This window comes from Myotis brandtii, unplaced genomic scaffold, assembly GCF_000412655.1.
Source record: "Myotis brandtii unplaced genomic scaffold, ASM41265v1 scaffold63, whole genome shotgun sequence".
NCBI classification, from domain to species: domain Eukaryota; kingdom Metazoa; phylum Chordata; class Mammalia; order Chiroptera; family Vespertilionidae; genus Myotis; species Myotis brandtii.
In genome coordinates, this window is record NW_005370411.1 from 1333100 (window position 1) to 1356186 (window position 23087).

The following is a 23087-nucleotide window of genomic DNA, read 5'->3' on the forward strand; positions in this document are numbered from 1 at the left end:
GGCGCCCCAACTCCCCAATCGGCCCTGCTATGAGCCCGACCAGGGGCTGCACCTAGGGATTGGGCCTGCCCTCTGCCACCCGGGAGCGGGCCTAAGCCAGCAGGTCATTATCTCTTGAGGGGTCCCAGACTGCGAGAGGGCACAGGCTGGGCTGAGGGACCCCCCCTCCCCCCTGAGTGCACAAATTTTTGTGCACCAGGCCTCTAGTGAATTAATAAACAAATGAACATGTCAGGGATGAGTTAAAGAAACTTTTACAGTATTTAAGAAAACTAGATTAAAATCTAAGATCGGTATTTACTTTCTTAAAATACTACTTAACAGGCTACTTCAGATACATTATAGTTTAAAAATACAGATATTAAGGTTTGATAAAACTGTGTGAGTGTTTATGCATGTGTATATATTATACATAAACTTCTTCCTAAATGAATTTGTAGAGGCTTGCCAGAAATAAATGTAAAAACTATGGAAAAATTAAGATAAATACAAGATGTCCAAAAAAAATGTATATACACTTAAACAGCTGATAGCTCAGTTTTGAAAATGAAATGTATTTTTAATATGCTTTTATTGATTTTTAGAGAGAGAGGAAGGGACAGGAATAGAGAGATAGAAACATCATTGAGAGAGAAACATCATTGATTGGCTGCCTCCTGCATTCCCCCTACTGGGGATCAAGCCCACAACCTGGGCATGTGCCATGACCAGGAATCGAACCAGTGACCTAGTGGTTCATGAGTCAATGCTCAACCACTGAGCACACCAGCTGAGCGAAAATGAAATGTATTTTAATAAACACTGCCTTTATAATTATTCAAGGTGTGTGTAGACATTTTGGGAGGACATCCTGTATATCAGAATTCTTTGTTTCTAATAATAGGAAATGTAACCTAAACTGAATATTATCAAGCAAACAAACAAAAACATGAATTTAATATTTATTACTTCATATTCTTGCAAAATAAAACGTTGGAGCTGGCTTCAGAAAAAAGATTTAGCCAGTGGGTTCAAATGATGTAGCCAGAGTCTCAATTTTTCTTTCTTTTTTTTCTTTTTCTTTTTGTTGTTGTTGTTGTTAATCTTCACCCCAGGATATTTTTCCATTGATTTTTAGAGAGTGGAAGGGAGGGGGTGAGACAGAGAGAGAGAAATATCAATGTCAGAGACACATCAATTGGTTGCCTCATCAAGCCTACAACCAAGGTAAGGTAACCGGAATCAAACCCGTATCCCTTCAGTCCTCCGGCTGATGCTCTCCAGTGGTTCTCAACCTTCCTAACACCGTGACCCTTTAATACAGTTCCTCATGTTGTGGTGACCCCCAACCATAAAATTATTTTCGTTGCTACTTCATAACTGTAATTTTGCTACTGTTATGAATCGTAATGTAAATATCTGATATGCAGGATGTATTTTCATTGTTCTCGACCTACAGGTTGAGAACCACTGCTTAAGCCAAACGGGCTAGGGCAAAAAAAATTTTTTTAATCCTCACTCGATGGTATGTTTTCTATTGATTTTAGAAAGGAGAGGGAGAGGAAAAAACAGCTATGTGAGAGAGAAACATCAGTCAGTTGCCTCCCGTGGGTGCCCTGACCCGGAATTTAACACACCACCTTTCGGTGTATGACACTCCAACCAACTGATCCACACTGGCCAGAGTTCTCTTTTTTTTTTTTAGTCCACCTCCTACTTCTAAACTTCAGCCTTAGACTCCACATTAGAGGTGGGGAACGTCGGCCTGCAGGTTGTATAATGTCCACGAAATCATTTGGTCTGGGGTGAGTTAGTTAAATGTTTAGCCAAATACAGCAGGCTAATTTTTAAGTTGAAATTTTGTATGGCCCCCGAATGATGTTATAAATATCTAAATGGCCCTTGGCAGAGAAAGGTTCCCCACCCTGCCATGAACCCCATTGTCCATACATTGTTCCAAATTTCCAGAAAAGGCTGCAGATATTTTCATGTATCACAAATGGTGGACTCCACAGATACTGAGTTTAACCAGGATTTCTTCTTAAATATTACAAAATTACCGTGACAAATGTACAGCTGTTTACAGGGCATTGTTCTATGTTGCCAGGGGTTATAAGCTGCTGATCTGCATTTCAGTTAAGGCTCCTTTCTGGTAATCAGCTTATACTCTGTTTACTAAATGCAAAGCTACATTGACATGGTTTTCACATCACTGTGTCTTTATATTATTAAATATTTATATACATGCTCATATTTTCCATACTTAACGTGCCTGTGGATAATGTATTTTTTTTTCTGACTTGCAGCTGGTTTGTAAATACCTGAATCGCATTATGGGATTGCTAGACAGACTTTCAGGGTTGCTGGGCCTGAAGAAGAAGGAGGTCCATGTTCTGTGCCTTGGGCTGGATAACAGTGGCAAAACAACCATCATTAACAAACTCAAACCTTCAAATGTAAGTGTCTTTGTTAGATGTTTTATGTGTTTTCTTCTAGAGAAAGTTAAAATGCAAAATTATTTTGCCATTATAACTTCATGTAATCATGTTATGAAATCCTATTAACAATAGGGGTGGGGAACTTATTAAATTAATAAGTATCAGTAAGCCATTGTTTGCAGTATATTTTTCACAGATATATAGGTAAATCTTGATTATTTAAACTGGTATATTTTCCAAATGTCTTTTTTTCTCAAAAAATCTTCACAAATTTTCCCAGTTTACTTTCAGCTACTCTTGCTGTCTTTTTGGCTCTCTCTTTATAAGAAGAGCAAAACAAAAGGAAAGGTGAATCATTTTTACAGGTTCTGTGGATAACTAGGCAGTTTCTCATGAGTATGGTATGCGTATCAGTAGTAATAAGCAAGATGACTTTTACGTCATTTAAGTAATAAGCGTATAAGTTTATTGTTTTAATAATTGAAAACTATATAAAGCTAGCACATTTAACACATGATGCATAAGTTAAAGCTAGTTTCTGCTACATATAAAGGAAACCCACATAATAGTGGACTAAATAAAATAGAGCCTTCTTTTGCTATCATCTAAATAAGTCCAGAGGAGGTATTCCAGGGCAGGTATGGCAGATACATGGTCATGAGAGATCCAGCTACCTTCCATTTTTTTGCTCTGCTATTTTTAGTGCCTGGTTTTCATCCTCAAGATCTTCACATGGTCACTTTGGTTAACTATCATATCTCTATTCTAAGTCACAAGAAGGAGAAAAGACAGGACAAAAGAATAGGCCTTCTTCCTGAATATGCCTTCTTGGAAGAACTTACCCACACTCCAACTAATGACTCTTAGGCCTCACTGGCTACTCCTCTCTGTAAATAAGGCTGGATCTTTTAAGCAGAACATATATTACTGCTTTTAAAAATAATAGAGGTCCTGTAAGTATAGAAGAAGGTGAAAGTGGATGTTGGAAGACAACCAACGTTTACAGTTATAAATACTTTTATTTAGGTAAAAACTATTAGTCAATTAATTTCACTTAAACCATTAGTTGAATGAAAAGATAACATGGACTGTCCAGATAGGGCAAACATTAGGAAGCTGGTACTCTTAATGACTGAGTGAGTAGAGAGTGGGGATATTGCCCCTAAATATGGTACTTAAAGGTAGACTTCATTGCCTCCAAATAGTGCTTCAGGTTGGGTAGAATGACTTCTTGCTCCATTTCTTTTGCAACAGCTTCAGTTTTACTTCTATTTAGTTGGAGATTGCTTTGGAATTAAGAAAATGCCATTATTTCTTTTCTTCCGGTCATTATTCCCCACTTCTACATAGATGAGTTTGCCATTTAAAAACAACTAACCACTGGTGTATTTTCAGGTGGGAATTAGTTTGAAGTAGCTGGGATAAGAAGCTGAAAATGGATTTGGAAGGTAATATAGATGTTTTAAGGGGACTTCCCAGCTGAGTTGGGAATCATTGAGATGCTGAAATTAGGCAGAGGTCAAAAAAATAACAGCTTTATTGAAAAGGTTGATTTTGGAGGGCAAAGTTTAAGTCTGGCCAGAGGACTTGCTAACACACTCTTGAATTGAAATTTAGCCTTCCAAACTTTCAATGTTTCCTCCTTAAGGAAGGATCTAGCTCTTCTAGGTCTACCGCATAGCTAAGAACAGGTGAGAATGCATGCTTGGGAAAAGCATGTGGCTCTCAAATGAGACAGACAGACAGATAGGCAGAACCAATGATATTCACTTCCATTTGACAAACTGAGCAAAGAAGTCATATTTCCCCTCATGGAGAGGAATAAATTGGGATAGGGGAGATAGAGAAACTAGGAGTGTCACTGTAATGGAGTTTTCTCTATATGGAAACAGGGAAAAAGAGATTCTTCCCCAGTAAGGAAAAGAGCGGGTTAAAAAGCCAACATATATGGGAGTCTGTCTTCTGACCTAGGTGATTATAAGAAATTTCTTATCAGTTTTTAAGAGGAAGATATAGCATCCTATCTAATTGAAGTGGGTCCAGAATTGAATTTAGAGAACAATGGATATATGGCAAAAAGTAGAACCATACTCAACTGGCCTCAAAAGGGAATTTTTTTAAAAATTGTCTCCAATAAGTACAAAATGATGAAAATCAGAGCCACAGTTAATAGCCCCCCAATGGACCAACCCCCCAGTGTCTACTATACTCAAATACTCAATCACTATACTCAGTCACTATATTATACTCAATCACTATACTCAAATTGAGAGAAATAATATTCAAAGAACAAAATAGAAATTACAGTCTGTTCCTCTATCATCCCCAAAGTATAGTGATTTCTACCCCAAGACATGGTTATTACCATAGGAATAATCTTTGATATGGATGGGAATAGCTTTCTCCCTAAACATTATTGGTCCTTTGAAGACACTTGCTCTTATTTTTTAACTTGAGAATTTATTTTCTGTGCTGTGTCAGCACAGCCAAGGGTTTGGTGAGCCTGAGGAGGGGTGGTGAAGAATTAAAGAAAAGACAGACAGCCCTAACTGGTTTGGCTCAGTGGATAGAGCGTCGGCCTGCGGACTCAAGGGTCCCAGGTTTGATTCCGGTCAGGGGCGTGTACCTTGGTTGCAGGCACATACCCAGTGGGGGGTGTGCAGGAGGCAGCTGATCGATGTTTCTCATCATGTTTCTAGCTCTCTATCCCTCTCCCTTCCTCTCTGTAAAAAATCAATATATATATATGGAAGGAAGGAAGGGAGGGAGGGAGGGAGGGAGGAAGGAAGAAAGAAAGGAAGGAAAGGAAGGGAAGGAAGGAAAGAAAGGAAAGGAAAGGAGGAAGAAAGAACGAGAGAGAGAGAGAGAGAGAGAGAGAGAGAGAGAGAGAGAGAGAAGACAAGACGACACAAGACCAAGAGAATGTGTAGCTGGGGCTCAGTGGATCTCCTGTGCCTGGATGAGGCCATAGAGAAGGATCCAGCCAGCAAGCTGAGGCTTTATTTTATAGCCAGAGGTAAACAAGGTAGTGGTCACCACAGTTACAATGTTCTTGTGAGTTTCACTTGTTTTGGCAGCACTTGCAGCACCTCCCACAGCCCATTAGCTACCCAGGAAGGATCTAGGGGGCGGCCATAAGGTCAAGCTTAATTATGCTAAGAGGGCTCTCCTTCTAAGCTGGGACTTGTTTGTGGCTCTGCCACAGGTCAATCGGAGGCATAACTCTAGAGCCGCTCCCTACAATTTTCATAATTTATTCTGTCATTTCTAGAGATTTGGGGTAGAACAGGAAGGAAGCAGCATGTGCGCAATATGTCATCTTGAAATTTTCTGATATTCCCAGTTTATACACCACATTAGTGAGAGCCTGCAGGAAAATCTGGGTACCCAGCCAGTGTTCTCTCTGGTGAATTATGGAACTAGCAACTATCCTTTTTCTTCAGAAAAATTGACCTCTAGTCTGAGAGCAGACTAAGTTGCTTGAAAGGGACTTCTTAAAGACCCCCAAACCTCTGTCACACAGGTATAGATACAACACTCGCTTCCTCCCTACCTTTGAACCAAAGAAGGGCCTCTTGTGAGTTTAGTCTTAGAAACATTACTTATAATAAATTAAGTGAATTATAGAAATCTTCAATACTGTATCAGAAATGTGCTACAAAAAAAATTACAAATCTCATTTTATTGGAATGTAGTCCCATATTTTTTTGTGGATAAAGTCAGTTGCTAGATAAGTAAATACTTCTAGACCCAAACTGATTTTTAATATTAAGCCGTCCTAATGCTGATGTATTGTTTATATATTGAAGTTGCTGGTGTTTTCTAAACTGATGAATCGGGAGAGAAGGGGTACATTTTAACATGTTATTCTTCTCAAGAATATGGTCTTAGCTATATTTCTTAGAGATAGATGCACTCTATAAACACATTTCTTTAAAAATCCTATTTTTTCTCCCATTCTCAACATAGCATGCTTTCATTCTACCACATCATCCAGTTTTATATTCTTAGCATTTAAAATAATCTGAAATTATCTAGGATTTTCAGTTAGTAACTTGTTTACTAAATTTCCTCCATAAATTTAAATTTAAATTCCATAAGAGCATGGATCTTATATTGTTTAACACTGAATCCCTAGAATATTGCTTGGCACTTAAATATAGTTTTGGACAAAGAGATTGATGGCTGATTTTTTTTCATTTTTATTTTTAGACAGGCAATGATGATTGCTGGCACCAAGGATACAATTTTTACTAGACTTACTGAAACTAACCAAATAGAGTCTCTCTCAGAAATCTCATTCTCTCCTTGTTGATGTTGGTCTATCCCTGGGCTGTCTCAGCCCTAAGAGGTCTATCCCTCTTAAGTCTAATTCCTATGTTCTTTGTTGACTTCGTACCATTCCCTGTCCAATTTTGAGAATGATCAAAATTCATTTGTTCCTGGATAGAGCAGAGGAAGAGTAATGTTGGAGACTATTTTTTGAAATTCTGTAGAGGAAAATAAATCCCACTTTAATGTAGAAACATCAGCTTACATATCTCGTTCTATCCTGCTTAATTTTTGGAGTTTCTTTTTTCTAATTATCTTCCATTAGAACTTTAGAAGTGAGAGGAGGAAAACAAAGTTGATTAATTTTATCCCTATTAAGTAAAGTAGCAAGTTAAAAGGAGCTTCTCTGGGAACAAAAGAGTTTGTGAAGAAGTTAGGCAAGGCTTCAGTTTTCAGAGAAATCTTAAATCTTTTAACTTCCTCACTTTTTTATTATTGGTATGTTTTTCCTAATAATAATAGCTGATGATTTTATCACAAGATTGGCACAAGAAACTTTTAAGATCAAAACAGTGGGGTATTTGGGGGCAATAAAAATTAGGAGACTATTCCAAATCTGTTGTGTAATGAAAGTATGAGGCACGAATCTGAGTAGCAGGGAATGAATTCTGCACAACATCATCAACAAAAAGAAAGATATTTTTGGAAGAATACTAGGCACTTCATAAGAAGGAAGGAAAGGCTGAATAAACAAACTTCAGAAAGGCAAAACCAAGGTAGCTCTGAGAATGCCTTTTCACTGGCACATTGGTCCCACTAACGGGACCAAGCTCCAGTGACTTTGCAGTTTCTGTCTTTCCATTTTAATTTTAAACTAGAGGCCCGGTGCACGAATTCATGCACGGGCAGGGTTCCTCTGGGTGGCCTGCAGGGATCGGGCCAAAACCCGCAGTCCAACACCGCCTGCAGCTCCTACCTGCCGCTCCCACTCATCCTGGCCCCACTGTGCCTGCCGCAGGCTCATGTCCTATCAGACCCGATTGAGAGAGGCTCACGCTGCCACAGCAGCGCTCGTCAGCCATGAGCCCAGCTTCTGGCTCCCTCCCAAGGGGAGTAGCCTGTGGGATCGGTCTGGAACCAGCTCTCCGACATCCCCTGAGGAGTCCCAGATTTCGAGAGGGCACAGGTCAGGCTGAGGGACTCCACTGATGCACGATCGAGCGGGGGAGGGACCGCAGGAGGGCTCCAGGGCGTGCCGGCCCATCTTGCTCAGTCCCGATAGGCCAGACCCCAGCAGCAAGCTAACCTACTGGTCAGAGCATCTGCCCCCTGGTGGTCACTGCACGTCATAGCAAGTGGTTGAGCAGCCTTAGCATATCATTAGCATATTACACTTTGATTGGTTCAGTTCTGCCGTTCGTTCTTTTTGCATATTACCCTTTTATTATATAAGATTTCCAGTAGACTAGCAAAGTGAACTTATGATGTGAGGCAACAATTTCTCCTCTATTCTTCCTGTTTTCACATAAAAGCAATCAAATGAACTGAAGGGGGATTTTTTTTTTAAATTAAACTTATGGGAGTATGGAGAAAATTGGGAATAGAATAAAATCACTGAGAGTAATTATAATAATAGCAAACGTTTGTTGAGTATTTGCTATGGACCAGACACTGTTGAGTATCTTGCATCCATTAACACATGTAATTTTCATGATAACTTTATTAGCTAAGGACAATATATTTTAAATTTGAGAAAACTAAGGCTTAGAGAAATTAAGTAAGGTAGCTTATTAGCAATTAGGAGTAATTAGGAGGCTGTTATAATAATTAAAAGCAAGAAATTATAAGGGTCTGACCTGAATTAGTAAGATGGAACTAATGAAGCTTATTGAATGGCTATATAGAGAATATAAAAAAGAAGAGAGTCAAGAATAACCTCTAGGCATCTGGATCAGAAGGTGGATGATTTTTAATCAAAGTAAGGAACAGTTTTGATGGTGGAATTGTTAGGAGACACTGTGTTAAGTTGCCGGTATAAGGCATGTTACTTGCCTGTGGGACTTGTCAGTGGGTCCCCTGCTATACTCTTGCCCACCTACCGTCTCTCCACAAAGAATTCCTCATCATGGCCTTCAAGGCCGTACCTTCCTTACTTTGTTGCATACAGCTCTTTCTCTTACGTAATATGCCTTAGACATATAGGCTTTATACTTTTCCCAAGTGGTAAGTTTCTTCCTGTCTTAGGGTCATTTCACTGTAATGTTCTTTGCCAAGATCTTGTCATAACTTTTCCTCTTCTTGATATTCACTCCTTGGTCAGATATCACGTCCTCAGAGAAGCTTTTCCTGAGCACCCCTTTTCCATGCCTCCTAACAACCCTCTGCCCCATTGCCTCCCACCCCAAACACCTCATTGCACTTAATCGCAGCCCCAAATTGTGTTTGTCTATAACTTAATTGCTTATTTAGCAGGAAATGAATTCTGTCCAACATTATCAACAAAAAGAAAGATATTTTTGGAAGGATACTAAGGCACTAATCATCTAGATTATAAATTCCATGAGAGCAGGGACTGTGTATAGCCAGCGGTCGGCAAGCTGCGGCTCGCAAGCCACATGCGGCTCTTTGGCCCCTTGAGTGTGGCTCTTCCACAAAATATCGACTTCTGTGCATGGGCCACGAAGTTTCAATCGTACTGTACATGCGCGCCCACACGTGGTATTTTGTGGAAGAGCCACACTCAAGGGGCCAAAGAGCCGCATGTGGCTCGCGACCCGCAGTTTACCGACCACTGGTGTATACCATCCAGACATGAGGACATTCCCCATAGTGTATGTAAACCAATAAGTAAGTATTGAAAGATTTAAAAATCCTGTATGTGAACTCAGCATGACTTATCAAACCACTTTAAGTGGTTTAACTTGCAGCAAGCCACAAAATGTGAATTAATACATGTCATAAAAATTCACAATTAGTAAACCTTAAACTTCTATAAAGAATTTACCCCCAGTGATCCCATTGCAAAACCTGCCATCTGTTTAGTAACAGATTTTTAGAATTGGAAAACCTGGATGCTCTTTTTTAACTTGAGGGAAAAAATTCATCTTTGATAATTGCAAATTTCTAAGCTTTGTCTTTTCTTATCTTAAAGGCTCAATCTCAAGATATAGTTCCAACAATAGGATTCAGCATAGAGAAATTCAAATCATCCAGGTAATTCACTTTGTTATATTTGTGACTAAGAACTGTGGGTAAAAATGATAATATTAGATCTTTCTAGTCATTCCTCCTATTCTTAGAAAAAGTACTTTTTTTTTTCAGGAGTCCATAGGTGTTAAAATATTTATACCAATTCCTCTGGATTATTTTTTAGAATTTAGACTTTAGACAAATGTTGATAACCTCACTAGCAAAGAAAACATTTTTTTTATGTTACTCATTACAAAATCATATTTCTATTCAACAAATTTATTTTATAGCATTTGTACTTGAAAATTGGCCCAAGTTGAATATTATATATTCAAAATTGACTTCTTTTTCTTTTTTTTAAAGATTTTTTATTGATTTTTAGAGGGGGAGGGAGAGAGAGAAAAAAACACCAATGTGAGAGCAGAACATTGATCAGCTGCCTCCTGCACGCCTGCTACCAGGGACTGAGCCCACAACCAGGACGTGTGTCCTGACTGGGAATCGAACCAGCAACCTTTCAGGGCATGGGAGGGCACCCATCCAATTGAGCAACACTGGCCAAGGCTCAAGAGTGGTTTCTTTTATTGAAAGCAATTTAAAAGTTTAAGTAAAAGTTACACTTTAAAGTTAGTAGCTTATAATATAGTCATGGTTTTTTTGTTGTTTTATTTTTTTTTAGTTTGTCTTTTACAGTGTTTGACATGTCAGGTCAAGGAAGATATAGAAACCTCTGGGAACACTATTATAAGTAAGTATAATCGTGAATGTTGGGTATATCGTAATAACAGATAATGATTAGAAATCCAAGTGATCACATGGGCTGGGTTGCAGTGTTTATTTTTTATATACTTTAATGCATTTTCTAATTTTATAAAAAGGACAGTCATACTTCACATTATTTCTCATATTCATGAAATCTTTTATAACTTTGGGCTTTTGCATGTGTTGTTCTCCCTCTCTTTTTTTTTTTTTTTTTTAACCAGCTGCTCCGCGCGAGCTCTGCGCTGGTGCAGATGCGAACTGCAGAGCCGCTGGAGGCTGCTGCCAGCCTGAGATAAGAAAGAGATGGGCAGCTGCTTATCTGCCGCTGCCCAGCCTGCTAGTGAGTAGAGGATTCCTTGCCACTGCAGACATTCCTGAGCACTGGACTGGGAGTAGAAAGGTCTGGATTCCAGCTCCAGCCCTCTGCCCATTAGGAATTGTTTATTGCCCTAGCTGGTTTGGCTCAGTGGATAGTGTATCAGCCTGCAGACCAAAGGGTCCCAGATTCAATTCTGGTCAAGAGCACATACCTTGGTTGCAGGCTCTTCCCTGGCCCGGGCCCTGATCTGAGCTCATGCAGGAGGCAAGCAATTGATGTGTCTCTCTCATATCGATGTTTCTCTCTGTCTTTTCTTCTCTCACTCTCCCTAAAAACCAATGAGGAAATATCCTCAGGTGAGGATTAACAAAACAAACCAAAAAAATAGTTTATTGGTTTTTTAGAAAGAGAGGAAGGGACAAGAGAGAAACATTGATGTGCAAGCATAACATTGATTGGCTGTCTCCAGCACGCCCCTTACTAGAGATCCAGCCTTCAACCCCGGCATGTGCCCTGACTGGGAATCAAACCAATGACCTCTTAGTGCATGGGTGATGCTCAGCCAACTGATCCACACCAGCCAGGACTGCTCTGTTTTTAACACCTAGTTCTACTATACTCTGCTGCTTAAGGTTAATATAGTCATACTTTAAGGCAGGGGTGGGGAACCTTTTTCTGCCAAGGGCCATTTGGACATTTATAACATCATTCGCAGGCCATACAAAATTATTAACTTAAAAATTAGCCTGCTATATTTGGTCAGACATTTAATTAACTCACCCCTCATGCCTTGACAGGGCCAGACCAAATGATTTCCTGAGCATTATTCAGCCTGCAGGCCAAATGTTCCCCACCCTTGCGTTAAGGACTTGCTCAAAAGTCCCCTCCTCTGTGAAATTTCACTATTTTGCCCAGTCATTCTGTCCCAGTGCTCACACAGTAGTTTCACATCTCTGTAATCACACTTATTACATCTTAAAGTCTTGTGAACTCCTCTTCAAGGGCAGGGATTATTTTTCCTTCAGATTATTTCAAGGCCAAGTATAATGCTGGGTGTATGCGTCAGTAAATATTTATTGAATAAATTTAGTTAAAATAACAGTACTCTTGACCCATTTGTTCTATAAGCAATTCTAAAGATATTTTTCAGCGTATGCAAATCAAGCACTTGCTACTCACATTAGATTAACAGCTGTGAAGTGACTAGCATCCAGATGTGTTACACCCTCTCAGGGTTTCTATTCAGTGTTAAAATGAATTCATTAACTTCTAATATTACTAGGACTCTTCATTTAAAGGCAGTATAACTCACTTTCAGAATCTGAAACTTATAAGCAATATATCTTGACTAAATGCCTCTTATGAATACTTGCCTTGAAATGGTGTGTGATGACTGCCAGATCAGATTTTGATTTAGATTGGTTAATTTTTCCTGCTAATATGAGAACAAACATTTTATTTCTCAGATAGGAACACAGAAGATTTACTTCAGATATTTTTCAATGAATATTTTAATAGATTGAAGTCCTCTTTAAATCAAATATTGATCCAGAGGACCTCTGAGGTAGAGGGAAAAGTGTATTTCAGATCTGAGGGTCAATTTGGAAAAGGGAAAGTGGCATGTGTGGTATCTTGCATTAAATTTCCTGGGGAAATGTGAGTTACTTTTTTTTTTTTTAAGAAACCCTGAGTTTTCAGTATAGAAATTTTAATTCCTGCTCCAATTAGTGGTTTGAGAAAAATTCTTTTTAAAATTAATGTATTTGCCCTGGCCAGTGTGGCATAGTTTGTTGGGTGTCATCCCATGTACCGAGGTTACTGGTTTAATTCCCAGTGAGGACACATGCCCAGGTTGCAGGCTTAATCCCCAGTAGGGGGCATGCAGGAAGCAGCCAATCGAAATTCCACTCTCATATTGATGTTTTTCTCCTTCTCCCTTCCTCTTTTTCTCTAAAAAATAAAGAAAAATATTTTTTAAATAAATAACAATTACATACTTACTTTAGCTACTTTTTAAAAAATAATTTTTATTCTAATTACTCTATAAAAAATAAAAAAATATGTAGAAAATAGTAAAACAAGGTAACTTTTTTTATTTTAACTCCCTTCAAATTTTTTTTGGAAGAAGTTACTGGATTCATGAATATTATAGATAAATTGTAGGTTAAATAGTGAAATGGTTACTATCGAGTTTACAAAAATAGTAAATTTATTTTTTGTGTCTCTATACTTTTCTGATTATTAGACAACAAGTGCATTTTGAGCTATTAGACTAAAAGATTTAAAAGATTGTTTTTGAAATATACAATTTACACTTTATATAATTGAGAAAGGAGCCTTCTAATATTATACACTATACATACTTTTTGTCCTTCTTTTTCAGTTGACATTCTATAAGGGAAATCAGGAAAAACACACAAAGATTGTAACTCTAATGGCTGCCTATTATTATTCATATACTTGTGCCAAAATTTGCTCAATCGTTTTTTTATTTGGGTAGGAAGGCTATTCTCAGTTTTTGAAGATTATAAACAATCCCTCAATTAACATCTTAGTGCATAAATCTTTGTCACACTTCGTTTTTTCATAGAGTAAATAGCAGAAATAAAATTACTGTCTCAAAGTGATTGACTGTCTTTAAAGCTCTTGAAAGATATTTCTAGTTGTACCAGTGTAGTACATGACTGTGATAATCTGCATTTATTTTTTTAAGTGACAGGAGAAATGGTATTCAAAAGTTGTGTTAGCCCGGCCGGTGTGGCTCAGTGGTTGAGCGTCGACCTGTAAACCAGGAGATCAGGGTTTGATTCCCAATCAGGGCACATGCCTGGTTGTGGGCTCGATCCCCAATGTGAGGCATGCAGGAAGCAGCTGATCAGTGATTCTTTCTCATCATTGATGTTTCTATCTCTCTGTGAAATAATACAAATATATATATTTTTAAGTATTTTTTAAAAGTTGTTTTAGTTTTATATTTATGTGATTAATAATGATATTGAACTTTAAAATCTTAATTTATGACTGAATAAGTGATTGACAAAAAAATATCAATGTCCAATAAATATATGAAAAGTTATTGAACTTCACTAGCAATTCATGAAATACAAAGTAAAATAATATACTGTTAGAATTGCAAAAATTGAAAAGAATGATAAGGACCATGCTGAAAGAGGGTAGGAAAAATGCTGGGAATAGTATACATTGATATAGCATTTCTGAAGGGCAGTTTATCAATAACTTTAAATTTTATATATACTCCTAGAAATTTTATTCCTAAGAACAGATCTTTAAAATGTTAAGAAATTATAAAATGTATTTAGAAGAATGCTTATCTTGAAGTTTTTCATAATTATGAAAATTAGAAATAACCTGTAAGTCCAATGATAGAAGATTGACAATATTTGATAGCACATCATGCAATGGAATACTTTACAACTATTAAAAGAAAGGGTGAGGAGGGAATCAGTGATTTTTGAAGTGCCACTGTGATCTGTAAGTGAACCCTTAAACTAGTTCAGTGATTAGCTATCAGCTTAAAAAATAAAATAGAGTAAAATAAAAGCTATTTGTAAGTATTGTTTCAGGGGACCTATTTCAAATATATTTACATATAGTTATGTGTCTGTTGCATCTTAATGTAAAATGTATGTCTCACTATGGTTATGGTAAAAATTATTTGAGAAACACTAGTGTAGAGCTTTAATATTAGTTTCATATAAAAGTGGTTTAAATTATACAGTGAAAAAGGTCAAGGAAATGTACATACATGTCAAAAAGGCAGTGTATAAAACAGGAGGATTCCATTTGTATAGATGTAGATATTCACATGTGACTACACACAGTCTCAAAATTGATTTACACAAAAAATTAATAATGGCTATATCTGTGTAATGGGTTGTGGTTTTGTAATTTTTTTAAATTATGAAATAACAAGTCATTAAATTTACCCTATTATCATCTAAGTGAAAAGAAATTATGTTATAACCACTAATGATTAATATATTAATCACTCATATGAACTAATAAGAAACAGTACCAAAGCCTATAATGATAAATGCGCATAGGATATGAAGAGATAATACACAGGTTACAACATGCAAATGGAGAGCAAACATGGGAAATTGGGTAAGTTTATCTTTAATTTTTGTCATTCTTTATATTATACAGAGATGGACAAGCCATTATTTTTGTCATTGATAGTAGTGATAGATTAAGAATGGTTGTGGCCAAAGAAGAACTTGATACTCTTCTGAATCATCCAGGTATGTGTGTGTGTGTGTGTGTGTGTATGTTTACATAGGATGTTTTGTCTTTGGTGTTGGCAAAAAGTATTGCCTGCACTATATAATTAACTTCTCTTAAACACTTTATGCATAACTCATAATATCTTTAGCTATAGCACCATATGTTTTTTAAATTGCAAAGCTTTTTGCAGTGTTTTTCAGGTCGGTGATATTTATTTTCCCCCAAATAAAAACATCCTTTTTTCTGCTTATATAAATAACTAGAGGCCTGTTGCACGAAGAGATTCGTGCAATAGGCCTTCCCTTCCCTTGGCTGCTGGCACCAGTTTTCCTCTGGCACCCGGGACCCAGGCCTTCGCTCTAGCTGGGCTCCGGCCAGAGCCCCACCACCGAGCCATCAGGCCTCTCGGCTCCGCTGATCCTGGGGGCATGAAGCCTTGCAGCTCCGCCAATCCTGGGGCCGTGAGGCCTCGCGGCTCCGCCCATCTCAGGGGCGTGAGGCCTCCCGGCTCCGCTGATCCTGGGGCCATGAGGCCTCGCTGCTCGGCAGGCTTCGGGTACATTTGGCTTCGCTCCACCGCTTGGAGCCTAGTATGCAAATTAACCGCCATCTTTGTTTGCAGTTAATTTGCATATCGCCCTGATTAGCCAATGGGAAGCATAGCGAAGGTGCGGTCAATTACCCTTTTTGTCTTTTATTAGATAGGATATGTGTCAATAGCAAATTATGCAGCTAGAAAGAAAGAATAAGGAAGAAAGTAAAAATCCATGTATTTCAATACTTATCAAAATGATTTTGGTTGCCATCTTTTCATGCATGTATGTATGTAAATATGTGTAATCACAGCATTTCTTACATATTTATTGTGGGAACTCTTTAAAAATTCTTTCAAGATATAAATATTAATCATTTGGTATTTTTCTTTCAGACATTTATATATGCCATACCATGCATCTATATCTACTATCTACATGACATGCACACAGGCACCAAAAATAGATTGAGTTGGGGCAAAAGTAGATTTACAGTTGTGGGTACTCAAAATAGTTTATTCTTATATTACTAGGGGCCCGATACATGAAGATTCGTGCAAGAATAGGCCTTCCTTCCCCTGGCTGCTGGCACCGCCTTCGCTCCCAGCCTGGAGCCACCTTCCACCTCTCGCCTTGTCAAGTCAATTTGCATATTCCCTCCTTATTGGCTGTGGGCGCTGCCATCTTCATTGCAAAGTGGCAGTTAATTTGCATATTACTCTTTTATTAGATAGGATTATTTATCAACTAGAGCAGTGATGGCGAACCTTTTGAGCTCGGCATGTCAGAATTTTGAAAAACCCTAACTTAACTCTGGTGCCGTTTGTCACATACAGAAATTTTTTGATATTTGCAACCATAGTAAAACAAAGACTTAGATTTTTTATATTTATTTTATATATTTAAATGCCATTTAACAAAGAAAAATCAACCAAAAAAATGAGTTTGTGTATCACCTCTGACACGCGTGTCATAGGTTCGCCATCACTGAACTAGAGGCCAGGTGCATGAAATTCATGCACAGGTAGGGTCCCTAGGCCTGGCCGGTGCTGGGGTCCAACCCCAGTGGGTCCAGGGATCCCCAAAGGTGTGGACGGAGTCGGTGAAGAAGGAAGGACTCAAAGGCGGCATTCAGTTGATCAGCATGGTTGGGTTCTCCCTCCAGGATCTCCAGCCAAGTTCTGTCTAGGTTCTCCATCCAGGTTTGGTCGCCAGGTTCTGTAGCCAGGTTCCAGCCAGGTTCTATCCAGGTTCTCCTGCCATGTTCTGTCTAGGTTCTCCAGCCAAGTTCTGTAGCCAGGTTCTTTCCAGGATCTTTTGCCATGTTATCTCCCTAGGTTCTGTCTCTAGGTTCTGTCTCTAGGTTATTCAGCCAGGTTCTCTTGCTAGGTTCTGTGTCGTGGGGACACTTTGCATGTTAGCCTTTTATATATATAGATTATTGTATTTCCATACAAACAACTGTAAACCTACTTTTGTCCCACCCTGTGTAGGGTTGGGGACTATGAAGACTGTCCTTGTTATTTACTAAAATGGGATTATATTTTATACACTTTTCTGCATCTTTCCATTCTCAAGTAACACTAATAATGGAAATCTTTTCAAATCAGATTGCATATATTACATCAAATTATTTTTTAATGGTGTCTAATATGCCATTCTATGAGTGAACCACAGTTTATTTACCTCTTGATGGATATTCTTTTTTTTCCCCACACTACAATGTTCTAGTATGTATTGTGGAACTCAACATTTCTAGCCTTACTCATGCCTGGAAAAAAAATTTTTTTTAATCTTTATTGTTGAAAGTATTAGATATGTCCCTCATTTCCCCCCATTGATCTCTTCAAGCCTTCCCTGCCACCTGCCCCAGGCCTTCACCACCCTATTGTCTGTGTCCATGGATTATGCGTATATGCATACAAGTTCTCTTTTTTAAATATATTTTTATTGATTTCAGAGAGGAAGGGAAAGGGAGAGAGAGATAGAAACATCAATGATGAGAGAGAATCACTGATCGGCTGCCTCCTGCACGCCTCCCACTGGGGACTAAGCCCACAATCCGGACATGAACCCTGACCAGGAATCAAACTTTGACCTCCTGGTTCATAGGTCAACACTCAACCACTGAGCCATGCCACCTGGGCTGCATACAAGTTCTTTGGTTGATCTCTTCCCACCTACCCACCCCCCTCCCTTCCCTCTGAGATTCCACAAGAAAAAAAAATTTTTAAGTGGTCTTTGTGCTAGGACTTATAGAAAAGCATGGTTGTTTAAAGGAAGTATGGATATGTTTAGAAATGAATCAGAAATAGTGTGGTGTGCCTTCTAACAATTCTTGCTGTTTAACCCCAATACCTTTGGTATTTTTATCACACAATCTGAAGCTTATTCAGATATTTTTTAGGGAAATTATCCAGCCTTACTCTTTATGTGACTTTTTCACTTAAAAAAAAATTATTGGTCTTTTATATGGGTTGGGAATACATTTCTTTTAATCTTTATTATTGAGAGTATTACAGATGTTCGTCTTTTTTCCCCCTCACCACTCCCTTCCACCCAGTTCCCAACCCGCCCCCGACCTTCACTGCCCTACTGTTTGCGTCCATAAGTAAAGAATAAATGCATATGTTCTTTGGTTAATTTCTTACCACCTCCCGCCTTTCCTCTGAGATTCGTTAGTCTGTTCCATGATTCCATGCCTCTGGTTCTATTTTATTCATTAGTTTATTCTGTTCATTAGATTCCTTGTTCATTTAGTTTGGTTTTTAGATTCAATTGTTGTTGATAGATACATATTTATTGCCATTTTATTGTTCCTATTTTTTATCTTTTTCTTCTTCTTCTTAAAAAATACCCTTCAACATTTCATGTAATACTGGTTTGGTGGTGATGAACTCCTTTAGCTTTTTCTTGTCTGTGAAGCTCTTAATCTGGCCTTCAATTCTAAATAACTTTGCTGAGTAGAATAATCTTGGTTGTAGGTCTTTGCTGTTTATCACTTTGAATATTTCTTGCCCCTCCCTTCTGGCCTGCAAAGTTTCTTTTGAGAAATCAGCTGACAGTCATATGGGCGCTCCCCTGTAGGTTACTAACTGTTTTTCTCTTGCTGCTTTTAAGACTCTCTCTGTGTATTTAACCTTTGGCATTTTAATTATGATGTGTCTTGGTCTGAACCTCTTTGGGTTCCTCTTGTTTGGGACTCTCTGCACTTCCTGACTTGTAAGGCTATTTTTTTCACCAGGTAGGGGAAGTTTTCTGTCATTATTTCTTCAAATAGGTGTTCAATATCTTGCTCTCTCGCTTCTCCTTCTGGCACCCCCATGATGTGAATGTTGGTACACTTGAAGTTGTCCCAAAGGCTCCTTACATTATCTTCATATTTTGGATTTTTTTTTTCTTTTTGTTCTTCTGCCTGTGCCCTGCCTGGGGGCTCCCAGCACAACCTATAGAGTGATCTGCAGATGGCTGCTACTTATGTTTGGCTTGAAGGTGCCCAGGAATGACGAAGCTGTGAAGCAAGGCAGGCTGGTGCTAGTGCCAGGTTTTGGGCCTCTTATTGAGAGATATGGGGTATGCTGGCGCCAGCTGCTACATGTTTGAGAGATTTTAGGAAAATCTAAAGCCTGAGCCAGAACAGGCCATTCCTTCTTTTCCCTGGATGCTTTGAGGATTTTTTTCTTTGTCACTAATTTTTGACAGCTTCATTACCAAGTGCCTTGGAGAGGGCCTCTTTGGATTGAGGTAACTAGGTGTTCTGTTTGCTTCTTGGATTTGAGGATCTAGTTCTTTCCATAGATTTGGGAAGTTCTCATCCACTATTTGTTTTAATAGACTATTCCATGCTCTCTCTCTCTCTCTTCCTCATCTGCTTTCCTATGATTCTAATGTTAATTTTTTTTATGGAATCAGAGAGGTCTCGTAGGGCTATTTTGTATTTCTTTATTCTCAGGTCTCTCTCTTCTTCCCTCTGCATCATTTCTTGATTCCTATCTTCAATATCACTAGTTCTTTTCTCTAACTGATTGGTTCTGTTTTCTATGCTCATTAGCTCACTCTTAATTTCTTTAATTTCTTGCTTCATTTCCAGGATTTCTGCTATATTCTTTTTTTAATTCAATTTCTTTGAAGAAATACTCATTTTGTTCATTGATTTGTTTTCTGAGTGAGCTGAATTGCTTGTCAGTATTTTCTCACATCTCATTGAGTATTTTCAGAACCGCAATCTTGAAATCTGTCATTCAACTCACATAATTCCATGTGTTCCAGCCTGTTTTCTGGGGAATTTTCATTTTCTTTCTGGTCATTGTTGTTGTGGTGGTGGTGGTTCATGGCGTTCACTGTTCTCTTTTGTTTTCCCATTTATCTCTGAGGAGGCCTTTCTACTCTGTTCCAGTAGATGGCGCTGAATTGTAAGATTTTTATCCTCTGTGGTCTCACAGTTTTGAGCCTCTGTAGCTTCCTTAGGGCTGTACCACCTTTGCTGCTTGGGGGTGTGGTTTGTTTTTCCTTCACGGTAATGATGACCCCTGACCTCCACAGGTCCAGCCCAAGCACCCCTTCTGGGGTTCAGTCACAGTGGGAAACTGTGTTTCTGCTGCAACAGCTCTTGGCCTACAGATAATACGCTCCTGAAGCCAATTCCAAGGGCAACAGGAAGTGAGATTTGGGAGTGTAATCAGTGCCAGGGCTCTGCTATTTATTTTATTTGTCTGAAAGCCCACAGCCAGTCCCAGCTGTAGGGAGCTCACGCATGCTCAAATCCCATGCACCCCCACGGTTCAGACACTCTCTCACTGTTTGTGTGGGTGACCACACAATGCTGCCACTCCAGTGGCTACTCCAACAGCCAGCCACTTGCCAGGTTAACTCTCTGTTTGTCTGACTGGCTGAGGAAAGTGCCCATAACTGCTGCTGCCAGTTCCCAGCTGCGCTGCAGACACGCTGCTGCTGCTGCTGCTGCTATGCTGTAGCCGTGTTCGGCTTCTCGCCCTTCTCATCTCCCTGCTTATTCCAAGGAGCCTACCTTAGTTCTTCCAGTGTGCAGGTCTCCCCGGCATGCATCCGTGTTGAGCAGGGACTTCTTTGTTGAATTATAGGTAGTTATTTTGTTAAAATGTTAGGGGGAAAGGAAGACGTGCCCTTACACCGCCATTCCTCTGATGTCAGTCATCTGTTTTCTTGACTGGTGATTTCTCTCGTTGGAATATGTGATTCCACTCTTAGCTAGTAGGCTTTGTGCTGAAAAAAAATCCAATGATAATCTAATGGAATTTTCTTTATTGGTTACCATCTTCTTTTCCTGGCGGAATTCAGCCTTGAGAATTCTTTCTTTGTCATTAATTTTTGACAGTTTTAATATCATGTGCCTTTTTTGGATTAAGATAATAAGGTGTTTTGTTATTGTCTTGGATTCAAGGATCCAGTTATTTTCATAGGATTGGGAAGTTCTCATCAACTATTTGTTTGAATAGGCTGTTTCCTTTCCCTGCTCTTCTTCTGGTTTACCCATTATTCTTATACTAGAGGCCCGGTGCACGAATTTGTGCACAGGTGGGGTCCCTCGGCCAGGACGGTGATCGGTACTGATCGGGGCCACAGGAGGTTGGCCTGCACGGGGAGGGACCATTGGGGCCAGCCGGCTGGGAGGGGGGGAAGGGCTGCAGGAGGTTGGCCAGCAGCCCTGATCAGGGTCATCAGGGCCAGCCGGCCAGGGGGAAGGACCTCGGGAAGTTGACTGGCCAAGGGGAGGGGCTGCGGGAGGTTGCCAGCTGGGGGGAGAGGCCACGGGAGGTTGGCTGTGGAAGTGCACTGACCACCAAGGGATAGCTCCTGCGTTGAGTGTCTGCCCCCTGGTGGTCAGTGCGCATCATAGCGACCAGTCATTCAGTTGTTTGGTCGTTCAGTCACTTAGGCTTTTATATATATAGACTAGAGGCCAGGTGCATGAAATTCGTGCAAGGGTAGGCCCTCGCAGTCCTGGCCGCCTGGGCTGCCTCTCAGCCCTTGCAGCCCCAGCTGCCTCGCGCCCCCCTCCCCCCCTGGTTGTTCTGGAAGGTCGTCTAGACCAGTGGGTCTCAACCTTCCTAATGCCGAAACCCTTTAATACAGTTCCTCATGTTGTGGTGACCCCCAATTTCATTGTTACAAATTGAACATAATTAAAGCATAGTGATTAGTCACAAAAACAATATGCAATTATATATGTGTTTTCCGATGGTCTTAGGCGACCCCTGTGAAAGGGTCATTTGACCCCCAAAGGGGTCTCGACCCACAGGTTGAGAACCGCTGGTCTAGACAGTCATTCCGCTGTTCAGTCATTTGGTCAATTTGCGTATCACACTTTTATTATAGATTGCTCTTTCTAATGTAATCAGATCATTCTCTTAGAGTGCTTTTTTTTACCTCTCGATTCTCTTCTTCCACCTAAGTTATTTTTAGATTTATATATTCTATGTCACTAATTCTTTCTTTCATCTGGTCTCTCCTAAGCTCACTAGTTTATCCTTCATTTCATTTAGTGAGTTCTTCAGCTCCAGAATTTCTGTTTGATGCTTTTTTATAGTTGTTCATTGATTTTTTTTTTAATCTTAGTTCATTCAATTGCCTTTCTGAGTTTTCTTGTATCTTGTTGAGATTTTTGAGAACTGAAATCTTCAATTTTCTGTCATTTAAGTTACATTCTTCTCATGTCTTTAAGTCTATTTTCTGGAAATTTTTCTTTCTGAATCCCCTTGTTATCTTGGTTACTCAGTGTGCTTTATGACTTACTTCTCTGCATGGGCACCCCTGAGGAATGAAAACTGTTTTGTGTTCTGTGTTTTTTAACCCCCACCTGGGAATATGTTTTTATTGATTTAAGAGAGAGAGAAGAAGGAAGAGAGGGGAAAAAAATCATGTGAGAGAAACGTTGATTGGTTGCCTCCCACAGCCTTAGGTATATGTCCTGATTGGGAATCAAACCAGCAACCCTTTGGTGCACAGGATTACACTCCAACCAACCCAGCCAACAAGCCAGGGCAAAAACTGCTTTTTGAAAAACTTTAGATTCTCACAGCCAATTGGCCTGGAGGCCAATCCCTTCCAGTGTTACTTACAAAAATCAAGCTTAACTACAACAAGACTGTGCACAAAGACCACAAGGGGGAGCACCAAGAGTGTCCTCCTCAGGTAATTGGGGAGGCTGAACCACTGGGCCCCAGAGGACACTTAGCACAGAAAACCACTTTATCAACACAAGGAAGCATAAAAAATGCGGAGACAAAGAAACAGGACACAAATGACAGAAATGGAGGAAAGCAAACTGCTGGATATAGAGTTCAAAACCACACTTTTAAGGTTTTTCAAGAA

At 39.3% G+C, this 23087-nt stretch overlaps 1 protein-coding gene across 4 annotated transcripts in view; it reads left to right on the plus strand.

The window, feature by feature from the left end:
* ARL6 (ADP-ribosylation factor-like 6) overlaps positions 1-23087 on the plus strand; it is a 47345-nt gene that overhangs the window by 4272 nt on the left and 19986 nt on the right. For 3 of the 4 annotated variants that reach the window (XM_005880171.2, XM_005880172.2, XM_014528321.1), the window contains exons 2-5: positions 2286-2435; positions 9841-9902; positions 10558-10626; positions 15127-15221. In XM_005880171.2, the coding sequence (XP_005880233.1) occupies positions 2313-2435; positions 9841-9902; positions 10558-10626; positions 15127-15221 (349 nt within the window). In that variant the 5' untranslated portion in view covers positions 2286-2312. Of the gene's footprint in view, positions 1-2127; positions 2132-2285; positions 2436-9840; positions 9903-10557; positions 10627-15126; positions 15222-23087 lie in introns of those variants that run through there. The other variant, XM_014528320.1, reaches the window with a different exon arrangement.